The sequence below is a fragment of the Neolamprologus brichardi genome, chromosome 22 (genome assembly GCF_056152115.1).
Source record: "Neolamprologus brichardi isolate AB-2024 chromosome 22, ASM5615211v1, whole genome shotgun sequence".
In the NCBI taxonomy this organism is placed as follows: Eukaryota; Metazoa; Chordata; class Actinopteri; order Cichliformes; family Cichlidae; genus Neolamprologus; species Neolamprologus brichardi.
Window position 1 is genome coordinate 32,411,793 of NC_142124.1, and position 20,390 is coordinate 32,432,182.

At 37.7% G+C, this 20,390-nt stretch overlaps 1 protein-coding gene across 1 annotated transcript; it reads left to right on the top strand.

Annotated features, from left to right (window-relative positions):
• Positions 1 to 18,252: 18,252 nt before the first annotated feature.
• LOC148096848 (uncharacterized) lies at positions 18,253 to 19,931 on the top strand. The gene is made up of 2 exons (XM_087835211.1): positions 18,253 to 18,400; positions 19,358 to 19,931. The coding sequence occupies exons 1-2, from the start codon at positions 18,287 to 18,289 to the stop codon at positions 19,667 to 19,669; spliced, it is 426 nt and encodes a 141-aa protein (XP_087691337.1). The 5' UTR covers positions 18,253 to 18,286; the 3' UTR covers positions 19,670 to 19,931.
• The last annotated feature ends 459 nt before the right edge of the window (positions 19,932 to 20,390 follow it).

Genomic DNA, 20,390 nt, shown 5'->3' on the forward strand with positions numbered 1-20,390 from the left:
TTAGTCAGTTACGCATTGATCCAGGAAAAATGGTGTCTTTAGATATATCTTTCTAGATATGTCTTTAGGTGTCTTTCTGGAATTTCCATAGAAATGCAAGTGCCCAGTACAGTTCAAGTTATGAAGGTAAACTGGGTTAAACAGAATGGGATTGTTTACCGCCCACATTTGATTACTTGTGCCAAAGTGTCTGAAATACCTCTGTTTTACTTGATTGATTCAGTTCTGATAATACACGCTGCTCACTTTGCCATTATGTACAGTAGCCTTTCAAGAACATTTCCATGCCTATGAGTTGACCAGGACAAGGAAAGATTTAGTTGTCTTTCATGTTGACAACCTGCATTATCCCAGGCCTTTTGACATAGAAATGTCTTATGGAGTGAATGACACTGCGCTCTTTTTGGAGCCATATTGCTTTCTCTAGTGAGCATCACAGCACTGTTTGCTACTGTGAATTGTAAGGATTTGTTATGTTAATAAGATGACATTGAAATGAGAGGCATAAATGTTGTTACTGTAACCTGTATGTTTGTATTTATTTCCATAATATAGGATAGATCACAGCAATTTAGCAATATAGTATCATATGATGAATATTAGTGATGGGATTTTCTCTTTTTAGAGAACCGGCTCTTTTGGCTCCGCTCACTAAAAAGAGCCGGCTCTTTCGGCTCCGAACCGGCTCTTTAGGTTGTTTGGTTGCTTTAATTTATTATTAACAATAATATAAAATTATGCACAAAAGGAATTACTAGTGTAAAAAAAAAAAGTGGATTTATTTATATATGTTTATATATAAATATATGCGGTGGCCCCTAGAGACAAAGCACGTACAAACTCCAAAACACATTTCTAGCGTTAACTGAACTTCCAAAACAGAGCTACCTAGATCACTTAAATTACACAATTGAAAGCATATGTGTATTGTTTGTGTATTTATACACAAGCACTCATATATATTCAAATAATTCAAAAAAGTGTTCATTTACCTGTTATTACCACACACCAAATCCGGTCATTGGTACTTGCTGGCTTGTGTAGCCACTAGGTAACAAAAGTCCAACACTGCGCCCAGCATCCTGGAGCACTTTTGTCTTTTGTACGTGTTTTTACGTACTTCTGAGTTTTTACGTGCTTCGGGGTTTGTACGTGCTTCGGGGTTTGTACGTGTTCCGGGGTTTGTATGTGCTTCAGAGTTCGGACGTGTTTTGAAGTTTGTATGTACTTTGTCTCTAGGGGCCACCGTAAATATACAGGGTGGGCCATTTATATGGATACACCGTAATAACATGGGAATGGTTGGTGATATTAAAGTCCTGTTTGTGGCACATTAGTATATATGAGGGGGCAAACTCCTCAAGATGGGTGGTGACCATGGTGGCCATTTAGAAGTCGGGCAATCTTGGATACAACTTTTGTTTTTTCAATAGGAAGAGGGCCATGTGACACATCAAACTTATTGGTAATGTCACAAGAAAAACAATGGTGCGCTCAACTGGATTTAGCTCAGGACTTTGAAAGGCAAAAAAATGGTTTTGGAGTGGTCTAGTTTCTGTTGTGTTTTGGATCACTGTTCTGCTGCAATAACCCAAGTGGGTTTGAGCTTCAGGTAATGTGGTGCCAAAAGCATGCATTTGATATAAACATGCAGAGTCCTTCTGAGGCAATAATGAGTCACCCAACCTTTGTTTACTGATGTAATATCAGAACATAGGATGGGGCCGAATAGTGTGCAGATTTACATTTAACAGCTTTACAACACTTCTTGGGGAGGAAAAGGGGACAAATGTTTGGGTTATCTCTTTTAATAATGTTTGTTAATGGAATAAGTGTCTCTTAACTTTTGAACAGAAATAAAGTGGGCACAATCACTTCCAGGAACATATTACAGGTTTTGCAATGATTTAAATCCAGGTTTCCTCTGTAGTGACTCTCACTGCACCTTTATGCACATCTCTCACTGTGACTCGGGGGAACTTAAGCCTTATTTGAGGCAAGCAGTAAAGACCTCATTCCAGCTGTGTAATTACAGTGTAGATTGGTAGATTATTTTGCATTACCAGTGTCTGTCGCTTCCCAGAGAGGAGTCTTACAGAGAATAGAACAAACTATAGAATGAGATCTAAATTCACTACTGGAGAAACATACTCCCAAATTCATTAACAGGTAAAGAAATACATATCGGTATAATGGAAAAGTTGCCTTAGCTTTTACATCTTCTCTCAGGTATCATCTTACCACATTTGATGCTATTGGATCACAGGAGTATTGTGACACTTCCTATTCCTGGTGATATGCACAGTGGTGTTTTCACATTACAAGTGGTTATTATTGTGTGTAACACATTTAAATGCAAACCTTTACATACTATTGCTTTCACATGCTTCATCCAAAGCTCTGCTTAATCACCTGATTTATATAATACCTTGGTAACAATATGATAACCTTCTTATTGCTAGCAGGTTAAGTCTGTGTTTGAATTTTCACATCTTTTTAGACTTACCTCATAATAATAAGGTAATATTGGCTGATGTTTTATCATATTTGGATAGTATTACTATATTATAATCCTTAGTTTCCTGCTTTGCTTAAAAGTGTATACCCTGGATTATTAAATGGAAATACCTGTGTTTTCTATGTAATAAACAGGAAACAGAGCTGCAAAAAGCCAAACCGCCTGTTTCTATTTAATAACATTGTGATAACCATTTTAATAACCTTTTTAAACAAACATAAACAATAGTGATGACTACCTGGAAAGACCAGTTTCTGTGTAATAAGCAGAAATGTATTACCATGGTAATGATTAAAACAAGCATTAGAAAATCCGGAATGAAAAAGAAACTCTTGGTACAAAAAGCAATTGGAGTTAAAAAAAAATCATGGAATCAATTTATAGACCAAAATGTATTCTACACCTTTGACTCATTAAAGCAGCCACCTTTGGCAGATATAACACCTAAACACACCCGTGGCATTCTTTCTACAATAGAAAAATATCAAATATTGTTCAGAAAGTACTACTTTTGAATATCTTACCATCACTAAGGTCACACAGTACATCTGATGAAGACTGAGCTGATTGCTCACCTGTTACACATCTCTGCCTCAAATCACAGTCTAACAAATATTTCAAAGTCTCTCTTAGAGGTACATAGTATGCAAACTGATCTGTTCTATTCTCACTTTGTCCTATAAAAATTTTCTTGGGCTCCACATAGTTCAACATGTGTATGAAGAACTGTGTTCTGGAGTATGTTGTAATCACTGGCCCTTTATGACATGCAGAAAACAGCCTGGATACTTTGACCACCGTACAAAGCTCATCAGATAATGTTGTTTCAGTTTTTAGGAGTGTAGTGAGCTTATTCAGAGTATATGACTGACCCAACTCATGTATTTTTTTTTAAATTTCCTCTACAATGCTCAGGATGGCAGAAGCACTTTGCAATGAAATACATAACCCTAAATAAATCAAAAAGGAACATTGTCTTTAGTTGCTCCTGGTAAATTAAACAGGTGTTAGTTTCACAGTAAAGCTAGCTAAAATCTTGCTTTACTTGCTGCATTAGCATGAACTTTCCAGAAAACTAAACAGGACTGAAGGCAAAGCCTGTCTCTCTGTGACAATAATAGTACCCTTCTCGTCTAAGTTTTTTTTTTTTTTTTTAATATAGAGGTAACGGTTTAGACACGTGATGCAATGTCTCCAAAATGTGCATATAAATGAGACTTTTTAAAGAAACTGATTGTTACAGCTTTTGTAATACATTCTTTGACTGCTCTTGACCCTGCAAGCTACACCAATTATTTTATTAACATTATTTCATTATTTTTTTGGTATTTCATATTTATCAATTAATTTTAATTTCAGCAGGTGGTATCACACTCAAACAGATTGAACAGTGGTAAATCCACAATTTAAATCTCCTGTTCCACCACATCCCAAAGGTGCCCTTGGTTTGGGATCTGGTGAATGTGGAGGTTGGTGGAGTTCAGTAAAGTCATTGTGATGTTTAAGAACCCAGTTTAACATGATCACAGTTTCGTGATATGGTGCATCATCCTTCTGGAAGTAGTCATCAGAAGATGGGTACACAGTGGTCATAAACGGATAGACATGAATGGTGGAAGTTCGAGGAGAGGAGTAAGCAATTAACTAATAAGAAAAATTATGTTTAATGATAAAACGAAGTTAACTGATGAATCCCTGAGATTCTAAATTTGAATGTAACTTTTTTGCAATGATAAGGAAGATTAAAACACAATCACTTGTGACTCATGATGTGCATTAAAGGGTTACAAAAAAACACTGTAAAAGCACACAGACGGTGTTATTTTTAGGGTAATTGGTTCTACAATAGAAAATGGCCTTTTGCCATTAATTATGCCACAAAATATTTTTTTTCATTGTAAATAGCTGTCTTATATACTTGGTGAGACTGTAGAACTTAAAGAAATAAACACATTTTTTTTAATTTTTAGTAATTGCTCATATATAGTATTAAGATATATTGTTTTATCAAACAGTCTGAGATTGTTAATATTAAAAAAAAATTCACCGTAACTTTCACAATAATTCTAACAATGTTTTGACATTTTGTTAAAAGTAAAAGCACGGTTGTAAATTGTAAATTCAAATGCAAAAAGTAGGAAAGATTGTTATTCATACAGAATTGTTTTGTATTGTGTAAATTGTAGGGTGATTAATTGTAGATAATGGTACAGATTTTTCCTGTTGTTTTTTTCACAGACAATGTGCCATATTACTGTAAATTAATATATTTTCAACATATTAGCAGTGTAAAAATAAAAGCAAATCACGGTTTGTCAATATACAGAAATTTAATGTAGATATTACAATCATTTACTCTTTTGGATTTAATGGTAATTTACCATTGCCATTTTACAGTTATTTAGGGTAATTTTTACGTACATTTCTTACAGTGTACAGAAAACAAACATTTTAGAGTGCATTTCATTTATTTTATTTTATTTCTTTAACCATGGTTTTTACTGTTTTTTCCCCACTGTTTTCTGTGTTGTTTTGGGGGTTATTTACCAAGATTTGGATGTGGTGCATTGCCTGGGATTACTGTAATGACCCTAATCTCACTGAAAAGCTCAGAGTCACTGCTTGCAGGAACCGGTGGAATTTTTCGATTGGTTCAAGAGTTACAGTAGTTTTCATGGGTTAAATGGTTTATATCCTTGCACGGATTTAGCTTTAAAGCATAGTCCACATATTTTCACTGGGGTTGAGATCAGGGCATGGTAAGGCCATTCCAATAGCTTAATGTTAGTCTGCTTTATCCATCCCAAAACAAGTTTTGATGTGTGTTTTGGATCATTGTCCAAATCACAACAGCTTGGACAGAACAGCCAGTTGTTTCAAAGTTTTAGACATCAATTACTGACTTTAAGTCAAGTTGAATCTATTATTCTCCTTTCACCTTCACTGAGTTCCTTTCATTTCCCATTGTTCTGATTATTGGTGAATCCAGTGTGAAATAAGTTATTTTTATGCTGGCAAAGATAGTTGTAGTAAACCATGATCACTAATGAGAAATCAGTAGGGCTACAGTAAACCCTGTGTGGATCAGAGAATATCCAAAATAAAGTAAATTATGCACCCAATTCTTTTGAGTCATTAAAGATTCATGCTCATGTTAATTCCATCATGGAAATAAATTCATTCAGATGAGTGTATGTACACTTTTGACCACAATTGTAGAAACAGTACAGCTAGAAATGTCAGACACACACATGCACACCTTTAGTGAACACCCAAAACTGTACCAGTTAGTTTAAACATGACCACACTCAAAAGAAAGAACCGCAGCCATACTGATTAACAGAAAGAAACTTTACCATTAGAAACACTAAAGTAGATCCATAAAGTAGATTTATAATACTTAATATAATACTTAGAATATTATATTATATGTAATAATAGATCCATCCATTTTTCTCTGAGTCGTTTCCAAGCCAGCAAAGAGATATAACCTCTCCGGTGAGTCCTGGGTCTGCCCCGGGATCTCCTCCATGCCTGAAATACGTCACCCGGGAGGTGAGGTATTCCCAAGCCTCTGGTAGAGAACCCGAGCTCGAAGGATAAAGACTGCCCAGGAATATCTATCTATGCAAAAGTATTGAACCCACTCCCATTTCTCTATATTTTTCTTAACATTGGCTGCATTTTCTCATTTTCGGTACAGTCTGTGTACCACACCATTTTAAGTCACCCCTGTCGTTCAAGGCAAAATCATCAAAACTGAACCACAGAGCAATGGTGGCGCGGTTGATGTTCAAATCAAATCAAATCAATTTATTTATATAGCACTTTTCACAGGATAAAAACCACAAAGTACTTCACAGTAATATAAAACAGAAATACATAAAATACATTAATAATAAAACACAGCACAAATCTAATTAAAAGCCAATCTAAATAAATGAGTCTTAAGTTGCTTTTTAAAAGAATAAATACAATCAAGGCAACGTAATGATGGAGGGAGAGCATTCCACAACCTGGGGGCCACCGCTCTAAAAGATCTATCACCTCTGGTTTTAAAATATGTTCGAGGGACTACCAACAGCCTTTGATTAGAAGATCTCAGGCTGCGAGAGGGAGCGTGGGGTTCTAAAAGATCAGAAATGTAAGCAGGGGCATCACATTGTTTGCATGTTTGTGTTATGTTGATGGCTGGTTGTGTGTGTATAGTACCTGGATGCACTATGGGAAGAAGGTAAGCTTGGCGGATGCAGTGTGATGCTTTAGGCAATGTTCTGCTGGGAAACCTTGTGTTTTACTATCTATGTGGACCAGGGCTGTGCAGAGAGGTTTAAAGGGGCGGGTGCTCAAAGTTAAAAAGAGACACATTAATCCAGGCTGAATAACAACAACACACATTCATCAAGAATCTAATATGGGCAACAAGGCAAAGCAAACGTAGCCGATGTTTTACCTGATGGGTACAATGTTGCTGTAGAGGGGTTGCTGCTGATAGTGCTGGAGGGCAGGGCTGTGTTGATCTGAGACTGTAGACAGTAAAAAGTCCATAGGAGAGATGGTAGCTGATTAAACAAGTGTCATGAGATAATAACAAAATGCAAAGATTGGTGACAGCGCTTGGAACCATAAGGCAACAAAAACTGTGAGAAATAATTTAGGCTCTGCCTGTGAATCACTCTTTGCTTCTCTTCTTCCTTCCATCCCATCATCTCATATATCACTCTCCACTTGCTGTCTATCTGAGAACAAGGCACAACTTGCTATTGCAATAAACTATAATCTAATTATCCACACCTAACAACTCTTGCACTTAATCTATAATAAAATGATGACAGAAAAATGTTATAGCACTGCCTTTAGTAGCCTCACACAGCTCCTACTGTTCCCTCCTCATGTCCTTACCAGCCATGTCTGGACAATGTTATATCATGAGTAATAATTTTAAAAAATCCATCTAAATAAAACACACACATGCACGCACACACAATGACATTTTAGACCTTCTTCAGAATACTGTATATACTATGGGCATCATGGTGCTGATCCAGAATCCTTACATTATTATTTATTACTAGAGCTACAATAATAAAGCAATGAGGAGGGGGCAGTGATAAATATGAAATAATGTATTTATGATGATTCCATTTGTTTCACTATCCACTCTGTGCAGGGCAAAGCTTATTACATTTTCAAACTGTAGAGATGCAATCATTTTACTGCTGTAAAATCCAAATTTTGTCTTATTTAAAATATAACTCTAATATATGTTCTTTAAAATACAGTGTGTGTTTTTTAATATATTATAATTATAATAATGCATAATTATGTGGACATGCATATTAGACCGTTTTTTAGTAAAATATATTCCCTCCAGAAATGCAGGAAAAGCCTTGTAACTTACTTTAAAACTAAATATGTTCTAAATACTTAAAAACTAAATATGTTCCCTAAAACGGTGACAGAGCTACAGACCCATGACAGCCTTACACAGGTAGCCAGCAGCTATGACCACCAGCACTACTTGTGCAGTTAATAAAAGGACAGGTAATGTTTGTCGCGCTGTTGCACACACAGCACGCTCATTTGTTTCAGTTCATCAGTTGTAACAAGACAACTTACCAACGTGTACGTAATAAGTTAATACTCCTGTGTGCTATACACTACAGTGTACGCTGTACACCGACTTACTGGTTTTGTCACATCAGTCTGTGTCTCTGAGTTAATTTGTGTTTCTCCTACAGCTCCGGACTACAAAAAATGCGCGTGCTCTTTGTGAGCTCGTTCCCGGCTCGTAACCAGCGCGTTCTGCCGTCAAGGGCGATCATTGGTTAAATGTGATCATGTGACTGATGCAAGCCAGATCCTTTTATTTAGCAAAACTGTGATTAATAGTTAAATATTATTGTTGAGGGGCACAGATAGGACTCCGCACGCACACACACATTAAAAAAAAAAATCTTTGTTTTAAAAAAGTTGCCTCAACAAAAGGGCACTTTGGGCACCCATCAGGAAAGGGGCGGGTGCTCAAACCCCTCTAGCCCCCCCCTCTGCACGTGCCTGATGTGGACTACTATCTTCCTAACTGTTGTTGCAGACCATGTGCATCCTTTTAGGGAAGTGGTATTCCCCTGATGGCCTCTGTCAGCAGGATAGTGTGCCCAATTTTTCGAGGAGCATAATGAGATTGAAGTGTTGACTTGGCCTCCAAATTCCCTAGATGTCACTCCAATCGAACATCGGTGGGATGTGCCATAAGTGGCACAACTTATGGGATCTGGTGGCAACATCTTGTTGCCAGATACCACACCTTCAGGGGTCTAGTGGAGTCCATGCCTTGATGGGTCATGGCTAGAATAATGTTCTGCCTGATTGGTGTGTACTAATTTAAATACCATCTTTTATGTATTTTATTGATTTCTATAAAAAGTAATTTGTTATAATTTTAACAAGAGGGTCTATAAATGAAATACATCCTTAAGTTAGTTACAAATTAAAGATACAGTTTCATTATTTATACATGATACAGAGGCTCCATAGACTCCACTTACAGCAAATTACAAGCTGTGGAGTGTGTTATGACTGCAGTACATTAAACTTAGGTTGAAGAAAAGCTTTTAGCTGAGCACCATCAACAGACAGAGCTGGGCACCAGCCAGTGAGTTCCTGACGTCAGTCAGTCAGCCAATGAAATCTCAGCTATTTTATTCTATGAGAACATGCCATGAAAGTCTGTAGCACAGATATGACCTGGAATAAGGATATGCGTTTTCACTTAGACACTGCTGTAAATATTTCTTGTAAGATCTTTCTTACCTCACTGTGAAAATTCTATTAGTATCTGTTCATGGCAGTTTTCCTGTTATTTGCTCCTGTTATTCAGAGCTGAAGAAGTAGGTTGGTTGAGCTCCATAAGCAGGAAAATCTAAAACTTTAGCTATGGAAAAAATTGCTGTACTCCCAGAAATAATCACATAATGAAACCTGCTGTGACACTTTTGTTATGTTGCCGAGCAGATGAGGTGACGGCTACAGGTGAATCCTAATCAAGGTTTTCCATTTTCACCATGGTGGGTGTTTCCAGAGTGGCTTGAAATATTATTCCAAGATCATTATTTTTAATTGGCTGTATCAAAAAATACTGCATGTCTTGTTGTCCTCTGTGGTATTCTATGACTGCCTTAAAATAAACCCTGTAAATAAATGAATTAAAGCGAACATTAGGTATGGAAATTGATAAGAATTTAGAAATTCCAATTCCATTATCGATATTACTTATCGATTAGATTCATTATCAGATCTCTAATTGATTTTCATTGGGATCTCACTAGTTCAGTTTTTTAGAGTTACCACCATCACTAAGCAGCATATCGAAGACATTACATTTCTGCAAATTAATTGCATGATTGGTGGTCAAATGTTTGTGCATGTTGGATGTATTTTGTCTTTGTTGTGATCAGTGTTTGGTCATTACTCAAAAAGAAATGTATTACACATATCACACAGAACACTTTTATTAAAAGTAATGCAGTACATTACTTAATTACTCCAGGGAGAAAATAACTCATTATACTACTCATAACACCTTTCATCTCAGTCTGTAAAATGACCTGAAACACATTGTCTCATAATTACCATTTAACAATATAAACCTTAAGCTACAATCTACACCAACAGCTGGGATAGGCTCCACCTATGGAGTACATGGGTGGAGCCTATCCCAGTATGGACTACATACATATTATAATAATAATAATGGATTGGATTTATATAGCTTTTCAAGGCACCCAAAGCGCTTTCACTCTCACATTCACACACTGGTGGAGGCAAGCTACGGTTGTAGCCACAGCTGCCCTGGGGCAGACTGACAGAAGCGAGGCTGCCATATCGCGTCATCGGCCCCTCTGGCCAACACCAGTAGGCGGTAGGGTAAAGTGTCTTGCCCAAGGACACAACGACCAGGACAGAGAGCCCGGGGATCGAACCGGCGTCCTTCCGGTTACAGATACGCTTCCCAACCCCCTGAGCCACGGTCGCCCCAATATTTATTATAAAGGCTATTCAGAACATAAAATCAAAATACTAATTTTTAATGGAACTAAAATATGTAATATTTGGGCGATCGTGGCTGAAGAGGAAGGTTTCTGGTTCGAGCCCCAGCTCGGACAATCTTGGTCGTTGTGTCCTTGGGCAAGACACTTCACCTACCACCTACTGGTGATGGTCAGAAGGGCGCGATATGGCAGCCTCGCTTCTGTCAGTCTGCCCCAGGGCAGCTGTGGCTACAACTGTAGCTGCCTCCACCAGTGTGTGAATGTGAGAGTGAATGAATAGTGGAATTGTAAAGCGCTCTGGGTGCCTTGAAAAGCGCTATATAAATCCAATCCATTATTATTATTATTATTAATTATGAGTGTAATGTCCCATGCCTCTAACGCCTTGCTAGAGTCGACATTCAGACTACTCCTCTTCAAAATGAACACGCAGACAAGAGGGTTTGACTTCACTCCCTTTACTTAGGCCAGTTGAAGTAGGGTAAAACTGAGAAAACAACGTGAAATACTTTTAGAAATCATAAACAAGAACAAATACACAATAACAGTACAAATGACTTCTTTAGCCAAAAGCGTTAGCGAATCCAAGAAGCTTCTTCAGTTCTTCAGAACTGAAGATGAGAGGTGAAACGTCTTCAAGCAACTTAAAGAAGTCCAGATGCTTTTCTTTCCAAGTTCATTAGACTACAATGACCTGGATGACTGAGAACCTTCACAGACTCATTGCGGGTGCACGCCCTTGGTCCACACCCCTCGGAAGAAGAAACACCTGAGCCTCGTTAGTGTGGCCAGCATTTAAGCCAGGGAGCGACTACTGTTCTTCGGGAGGGAAAGACTGGTTTCATGTGTGGATTGTTTGGAGAGAAACAAGAGCTTTCCCCTGGATTTCCCTGAAGCCCTGTCCCCTCACCTTTTGTATATAGCACTGCCCCGCTCCTTTTTGTATATACACCCTTTGGACTTTGTAAATAAATTCTTTTGTGTGCATCTAACCTCGGAATGCTGTGTGTGAGTCCTCCATGTCAACCATAACAGATTCTCATTGGCAGGTTCGGCGACTGTAGCACTTGACTTGAATGAGTAAGCAGCTGATGTGCCAAAAAGCTGCAAAACATCAGACAGCTTCAGTCCATATCGGATGTACAGGATGGAGTTAAGGTTTCGCAAGGACATCCATATTCTAAGTTTGCTTTTTACCACACTCATCTGGCTGAATACACTCTCAATTTCAGCATTTGACTGTGGCAAGGACACCATTTGACCTTAGAACTGAAGAAGCTTCTCGGATGAGAGGTGAAATGTCTTCAAGTAACTTAAAGAAGTCCAGACGCTTTTCTTTGCAAGCTCCTTTGACGACAACACAGACACAGCAGCCATGACAAGTTCTTGAAACGTGTTGATATCAGCTGCATCCCTGTACTTCCAAATCTCACTCCAGAAGCCCATTGTGTTTTTTGTCTCATTCCATTTACTAAGATGGATGGTACACCATTGGTGGACAATCTTATCTATTGCTTCAGGGGAGAAGCCAAGGAGTTTAGCATTTTTTTCTATTTCTCTGCTTTTCTATTTCACATTGAAAACGGACATGTACTGCAATGTTACAATGTTATTCGGCAGTCTCAACCTCAACTCATTAGTGAGGGATACGGTGAAGGCTACGCACCGCTTTCTGACATTTTTTTCATCCTCAGGGTCAAGGTGCAACTGAGCTGCTTTTGACTCAAAAAGGTAACAAAGGTATAGTTTGGAACTGATTTATCCTTCTATTGGCTCTTTGAATACATCAACATGTGCCAGTGGATTCAGCACCCTGCTGCTCACAGACCTGATGAGGGTAACCAAGCTGTAAAGAAGTTTAAGAAGATCTACCTGTTCTCCTTCAAAAGCCTTGATGGCGGTTTGTACCTTTCCCAGCACTGACTTTACAAAAGTCATATATAAGATATTTTGAGGATCATTGAACATGGAGTATAAAACTTTAGCCATGTAGCAGTGTTCACTGGACTTGGTGACCGCAAAATGCTGCCTAAGCTCATCCCACTGGTCCAAAACTTCCTGAAACCACAGGTTCAATGGTTATCTGTAAGGGTTTTTCCCCACAGTTGATGGTCTCATAAATGGCCTTATAGGCCTCCCTGCGCTTTGGAGACACTGAAAACCATTAATAATTCTCTCGTACCAAGTACTCCACACTACGGGGATGGCATCATTGGAAGCATGACTTACAGCAAGCTGCAGAGAGCGGCATTCACAGCGAATAAGAACAAGAATTTTGAGGCCATACTCCTCCTTCAGCCCTTTATGGACCCCATTGTTAATCCCTGTCATCACAGGTGCATTGTCTGTCAGTTTTTTTTTTTAAGACTCCACTTCTCAAGGAAAGCCACAACAGTACGAGCTATAGCTCTGGCATCTCCTCCCTCCAACTGAACAAGCCCTAAAAAAGTGGATACAATTGCCTGCTTGGTGTCACTAAAATACCTTATGACAACCCCCAGGTACGTAGAAACACTTATATCTGTGGACTCATCGAGGAGGAGGCTGAAACGCTGATCACCCACATCTGCAACCAAGTTTTTCAGAAAGTATGGTGCCAGAACACCATTAATCATTTCTGTGCACTTTGTCCTGTGCATTTTGAAATAGGTAGCAGCAGTGGAGTACATAAATGGTGGTTGCAAGTGAGAGTAATTCTTCAGATTAGAAGTAGGTGGATTTCACCAATTCCAATTAAAGTCAAAAACACAAAAATCAGAGGGGAGGAGCAAAGTTCTATGCCAGCTGTTTTATTGAACAGTGCAGCTCAGCAAAACAGAAGGAAAAGCAAAGCTCCCCTAGGGTGTTTGCCGTAAGCACACGCATGCCCAGAGGGTTTTCCCAGGTCCCCTTTTAAAGGTTCCAGTAGTCCCACCTCCTGCTGCTGAGTAACTATCCCACGCGCCCAAAAACAGCAGGTGCAGGGTCAAGTACCCTCTGGTTGAGGGCCCTGCCCAAAGTGGCACCCTTAGGTTAACCCTTTGCTTTGCCTTCTGACAATAGCTCACAACATGGTCAAAGGTCACACATTAGTACAGCAAATAGCATAGTTTTTGTGACACTCTTATATACATGTGAATAATACTTGACCTAACTACATCAAATATATGGGTTAATTGCTTTACATAAAAATAAACACCCCTGTTACGTTATAGTGTGTGTGTGTACATGACAGTGTTTTCATTGTGTTGTATCTCTGTTACCATGTTACTATTTTTAAGAGATATGTTTTTTAAATGTGCTGCATGAAAAACGTTTATTGTGTGTGTGTGTGCAAAACATCTTGTGCCTAAGACTCTACGTGAAAATTACAGTATATATGTTCAGTACAGATAGATATATGGTGTATATAGTTATATAGGGATACATGTGATACAAGAATCCACCTCTCCAACATGATCACATGCCAGCATGGAACAGTGTTCAGCGATAGGTAATGCCATGGTGGCCTCGTATTTTGCAGAGTCAGTTTTTTAAATCATAAACGTAACGGCTTAAACCGGCCCTTAAATTCAGGGTTTGATTCTCACTCTCTTCTGTATTGTTGAGTGTACAGTTTAGACTGAGACATGATGAGCTAGCTAGCTAGATGTTTAGCTTATGCAACAGAGAGGCAATCACGCAGTGGACGAGGTAAGTGACTGGGTCATGGGGATGATGTATTTTAGTGCATTGATTTATTTTAGACAAAGAAAAATGTACATTTACGCTTTGGATTTGATAAATATCATCATTAATTCCCTCTGACTTTGGCTTTTTTTCTTCCATCAAAATAAAATCACTCTTCCTGCACAGATCTTTCTCAGTGTACTTCAACAACAGTTTCCCATCTCAAAGCTGTTTTCTGCAGTATTCACTTGCTTATTACGCACTAGTCTATCATTGTTTGCAGCGCTGTTGACCTCCGACAAGAAAAAAAGAAAGAAAGAAAGATTGATTTTTAAAAACACATTTATTCACTTAATAGTGAACTATACAAACAGTCAGCTCAAACCAACACATTGCTAAACATAAGTTCAGAGTTATTTAAAGTAAACAGACTACCTTTATAATCCCAAAGATTTCGAAAAACACCCAGTCCATCCATATTGAAATAATATTTATACTCTAACATCACTCTTGCTCTCGACATACTTTTGAAGAGGTCAACACAATCAGTATTTCGTCCATTATCAATCTTATACTTTTTACTCGAGTAAATTGCCAACTTTGCTTGGCCCAAGAAAAAAATCAGCAATCATCCCTTAGTCTTCTTCCCTTTGTCATATGAAAACCCAAAAACAAAACACTGTTGTGTAAAAACTTCTCCAAAGGATTCCCAAATACCATTAAGTACCGAAAATAAATCAATCTGAAACACTGTACAAAACAATGAAAAATAGTTTCTCTCATTGAACAAAAAGGACATGCATCTGAAAACCGAGGCTTAATGATGGATACAAAAGCATTTACCGCAATGATACCATGTAAAATCCGCCACTGTAAATCACCAGCGTTCTTGGTCAATGGTGGCTTGTACAGCAACCCCCATACAGGGCCCAGATCAAAACCAACCTTAAAATGTTCTCTCCAAGGCGTATCAGTTTTACCATTTAACTTTGTTTTGTTTATTGCCTTAATACAGCTTTTATACAACACCTTCCCAGTCACCAAATCCAGTGGTGTCCAGCGGTACTTCTCCTTCTCCAAATAAGGACCAGGGCTTTCAAAGTCCTTGAGCTGTGGTCTAAAGCACAGGCCAAAGAAACTGTCTGTTTTATCACGAATCAAAAGTCCATTAGACCAGCCATTTAAAAGTCTTTTATCATCATCTGAGAGTGCCTGCTTGAATCTTGTCAACATCAAGCCCACAATTCGGAGAGAGCGAACCTCAAATTTTCTTGCCAAGGACACAGCATCCTCCATTTTGGCTCCAGCAAGTTCAAGCAAAAGCCTTACCGTTGTAACTCCCCTTCTCTTCAGTAGCTCCAACATCAATGCCGCATCATCCCAGGATGAACCCAAACGAGACCCTTTGAGAATAGGTTCGATTAAAAGCCAATGCAAAGATGTAGACTTCCCACGTCGTTCTGTTTCCATCAGCCCCCAAGCCTTTAGCACACTAACATAGAAAGGTGACAAACACTTTACACCATACCTTGAGTGATCAAAAACAAACAAAGTCTTACCAAACCCCAAATTACCAACTTTAGAAAATAAGTACACTGAAAAAAATGCAATAGGCTGGTTGTTGAATTTGCATATAAGGATTTCATATATCCAGCTTGACTAATTTCAATTTCTCATCTCAACATAATTTAGTCTTTTCATTTTCACATATTCTTTAAGGATGTTCAGTGTATTAGACTAAATCATGTTGGAAAGAAACAAATCAGTGATATTTTCTCCTGAAGCTCCACCCCCTGGAAATGTTCAGGAGGAAAAATCGCCTGCACCGTCCGCCATTTTTGTCTCTCGCTTTGGAAACTGGAAACCGTCTGGAGTCCTTTACTTGAAGGTAAATAAGAATTTAAAGCTAAAACACCAGTGAGAAAGAGTGTAGACCCTTTAGATATGTTGACTTTTACTGGTGTAATGTTATTTTTCTGGTATGTGGGTTGTTTATCAAAAACCATGAAAGGCCAACGTAAGGCTCCAGTTAGCTAATGTTAAACGAAATTATGTGATAAATAAATTAGTAATAATCAAATATAATGGGAAATAAGATTGTTTATATATTTTTTCAGCCTAAATTTACTGAGTATTACAAAGTTGCATCAGTGTCTGTACTAAGTGGTGGTAAATGCAGTGGCTCAACCATTAAACAAGCTAATAGGGCAGGGATACGACTGTCTTCTGCCACAAAATAAAGTAAATTCGTGCTCATGTAAGGTCATATTTATGGGATGTTTGCTTTTCTGTAGCTTTAGTTCAATTTATTCTTCTAAAATCTGTTTTTATTATTATTAATATGGCTGCTCTGCTGATAGTGTGTCAGCGGTGACATTACCAGCACATAGCCACAGCTGCTATAAACATGCTGATAGGCTGATGTAGCTTCTGCAGCCAGCAGCGAGAACACTAAATACAGACTTAAGATTCAGTGTAATAGTTATCTAAATGTTGCGTGTCCTGTTTGTAAGCCCAGGAAATAAAATTAAATAAAAGGACAACCTCTAGCTTCAAGCTAATGTAAGCTTCATGCTATTGTGAGGTTGTTAAATTTGCAAATATGCGCTTCACATATTCTACATGAATCATTTATATTTTTGATCTAAACATAATTCAGTCTCACGCTTTTCACTTGTTTTTAAAAGACTGTTCAGTCTTTTAAAATAAGTCAATTAAAATAATCGAAAATAGTTATGTTTTCTGTTGAAACCCCGCCCCTATAGGGTGTGTTCTGCGAGGGAAGATTGACCGTGGTGTCCGCCATTTCTTCTCTTCGTGGGAGGCATACGTTTGGCGCAGAGCTCTACTTTGTCGAAGTAAATTAAACTTAAAACCAAATTTTCGAGGGGAAATGAAGATAAAATCTATCAGATGTGTGAATTTTTACCGAGGTAGTTTTTCATATATACTGCTGTTGAGCAACATAATGGAAAATAAGAATTATTCCTCAAATTAACTGACGATAATGCTAGCTTAAGCTGCAGGACAGTATTATGCGTGTTAACATCTTTTCCAACAAACTTGTGTGCATTTAGTTAACTGGTGTTAGTAAAAATGTTTTACAAAAAAAAAGAGGTATGAAGGGCCTGCAGTAGTCATTAGTGCCAGAGAAATTGTAAGTTTATTGTATTTTCTGGGTCATTGTGACAATATAATTATTTGAAATGTATTGACTTTTTCTTTACAGATATTTGGTGCTTATCCCTGCTGAGAGGCAGATTGTTGTCACTTCAGAGCAATTCTCTAGTGCTGTTCTGTAGTGGTAATAAAGTTAATGTTGTAATAATATTATTTTGTTTGTTAGTGAAGATTTGCATATGTTATCTTACTTTCTTTAAAGCACCAAATATCTGTAAAGAAAAAGTTAATACATTTCAAATAATTATATTGTCACATTCCATGTGGCAACCCAAACGTAATCCAAAAACTTAAAACTAAGTACAATGTTGATAACTGGAATATTACACATCTGTATCCTACCACCAAAATTCTCTTTCAGTAATACTTAGTTACATAATTTAATTTGATCTTTCAGCAAAATTAAATTTACAGAAAGTAAGATAACATATGCAAATCTTCACTAACAAACGAAATAATATTATTACAACATTAACTGGCATGTTGTATACAGCGCTTTGAGTACTGTGGGAGAGTAGAAAAGCACTATATAAAAATCAGTCCATTTCACCACAAAAGTGAGTGGGATGCATAGCTAAAAATCAGTAATATGAGAAAAAATATAACTTTTTGTAAATGTGACCTTGTTACATTTGAGTTCGTGACTGTATTTTTATGTGTCAACTTCTCTTTTTAGATAAATGCAGAGTTTAAGCGCATTACCACCATGCCACTGCAGTCCCGATTTCTCTCACAGATAGATGTGCTATCTGACAAATTTATAAAGGTGTTCAAAAAGTGAGGAGGACAGATAGGAAGAAGACTGCAGAATATTCTGGAACCCATGGCCCAGGTAAGAAAGAATTTTAATTTGTGTCTACAGTTTAGAGAAAATAATAATTTTAACAAAATGCTGCTTGTCACCCTTTGCCAGGATGATGTTGATCTTGTGCGTGAATGTATTATCAAGGGGCTCTGCGTGTACCTCAACGAAGACCCCAGCAATTTAATGACAGAACATGTGGTAAGTGTTATTATAGTAGGTCATTTTTATTGAAAATAAATGTGGTTGCTTCATGAACTAACCCCCCCTCCCAAAACTTGGCTGAAAAAGGCTTTTATTGCCACAATGACGCGTGGACAACTGAACAACAAAGTCATGTAGGATTGTCAAATTCATCCCATTGGTGCAGCTACTAAAAAGATTTTGAATCTCAGTGACCTTGACCTCTCGGATTTTGAAAATGATCTATGATTTTCAAAATTGTGCCACAGGTGTATCTGCTGGTGACTGGGGGATACCACTGGCATGTCTTTTTTTATTCTAAAATGAATAGACATATCTGAAAATGATTAGACTATATTTAGCTATGAAATCTTGTTTTATCTACATGTTGACATGCCACAATTTCACTTTTTAATGGACATATTTAATAAATATTGGGGCCACCTTATTTATTAGACAAAATACTGTATGGCCTGGAAGTGTTTATAAAAAAAATATTTATGAAATACTTGGATCCAGCTAACGTCTTTGTTTTGGATCATAGTTTAGCACAGTTCAGATGCTAGTATCTCCACGGTTATTGCTTTTGACAAAATTAACATAATAACCAAAAACCAGACTAAATCGACAAGCTTGTTTTGTGTCAGTCACTTTGTAAAAATACTGCTTTATTCAGCGTCCTTTCTAAACCATGGCAAAATGTAGTTATCTACTAATAAATGGGTTGAACGTCACCTTAACCAAGGGAGAAAGAGATACAGAGAATTGTCTATATGGGTTAGAGAAGATATTATGTTTAGGTGTTTTACTTTTTTTTTCTTCTACATGCATTAGGACCACGTGTTCTCTGAACACCTCTTCAGAGAATGGAGAGGTGTTCATAGTTGAACACCTCTTCATTCTCTGACAGTATTCTGCTTCTTTGCAATGACCAGTGTTCTGTTGAATTTAATTTTGGGAATGTGTATTTTCCAGGCCACAGATGAAGGAGTTATCCAACAATCTATTGAGGAAACAACCATGGGAATCTACATCATAAAGTCAAGAGATGCCAGTGACAGCCCTGAGGACATTGGGATAGTCCTTGAAGGCCAGAGAGTCTTGCAGGATTTGGATAACTGTGCCCTAGCAGCTGCTATGCTATTTGGATTAATGTACACTTTGAACCTGACCTACCCACCAGAACTGAAGTATACCTTCGAGGTATTCCAGAAACTGGTTATGGAGCTCGAAGGGAACAGCCTTTCAAAGAAGGCCCAGGTTCTCAAGAACAGACTGTACGAGTGAACAGTTATGACATGGAAGCAATATGTCTACCTCTCTGAATATGTTCCATTGATTCTTTTTTGCCAACACTGGTAAAATTACAGTATATAGTGAAACTGATTTTTCTCACAATTTTATAGGTTTTTACTGGTAGGAGCAACTTTCACTTTTAACTTTGGGGCCATCATTACTATAGCATTCAATGTTCATTTTTCAAGCCATACTCTTTTGAGGAATAGTTTGTACTCTAGTGTTTTTTTCTTGTTTTTTTGGTTTGTTTGTATTTCTCATCACATTGAGGTTGAGTGTGCCACACTTTCTGCTTCTGCACAAAAATTTTCAATCAAGGTGTCATTGCATGTAATTGCCAACTCAGTCCCATTCAATTGTAAAATGATCGTTGCACCATTGCTGTCACCAAAGTCATTTTGAAGCTGGTAACTGCTCTCAGGTCAAAAGCCTGAAGTAATTGAAGCAGCTATTTAGAAGGCATACAATTTTTAAGTTCATTGGACATGGTTACAGTAATTTTGGTTATGTTGTGATGTCCAACCACTGTTTTGTTTTGTTTGTTAGTATAAGTTATTGTGATGTTTTACTTATAGAAGGAAGCCAAAACGAATCACATTTTAGGGCTCTTGGTTTTGTGTTTGTGGGTGAAAATGTTATTTTCAAGCTTTTCTACTTCACATTTTAATATTTGCATTCCTGTTGCCATAGTGCCTTACGGCTCTTACATTTA

Excerpts from the sequence above, each read along its gene's own strand:
- LOC148096848 (XM_087835211.1), top strand. The coding sequence starts at position 18,287 with ATGCTGCTTGTCACCCTTTGCCAGGATGATGTTGATCTTGTGCGTGAA. Across the intron at positions 18,401-19,357 it reads ATTTAATGACAGAACATGTG|GCCACAGATGAAGGAGTTAT; the intron begins GTAAGTGTTATT and ends TGTATTTTCCAG.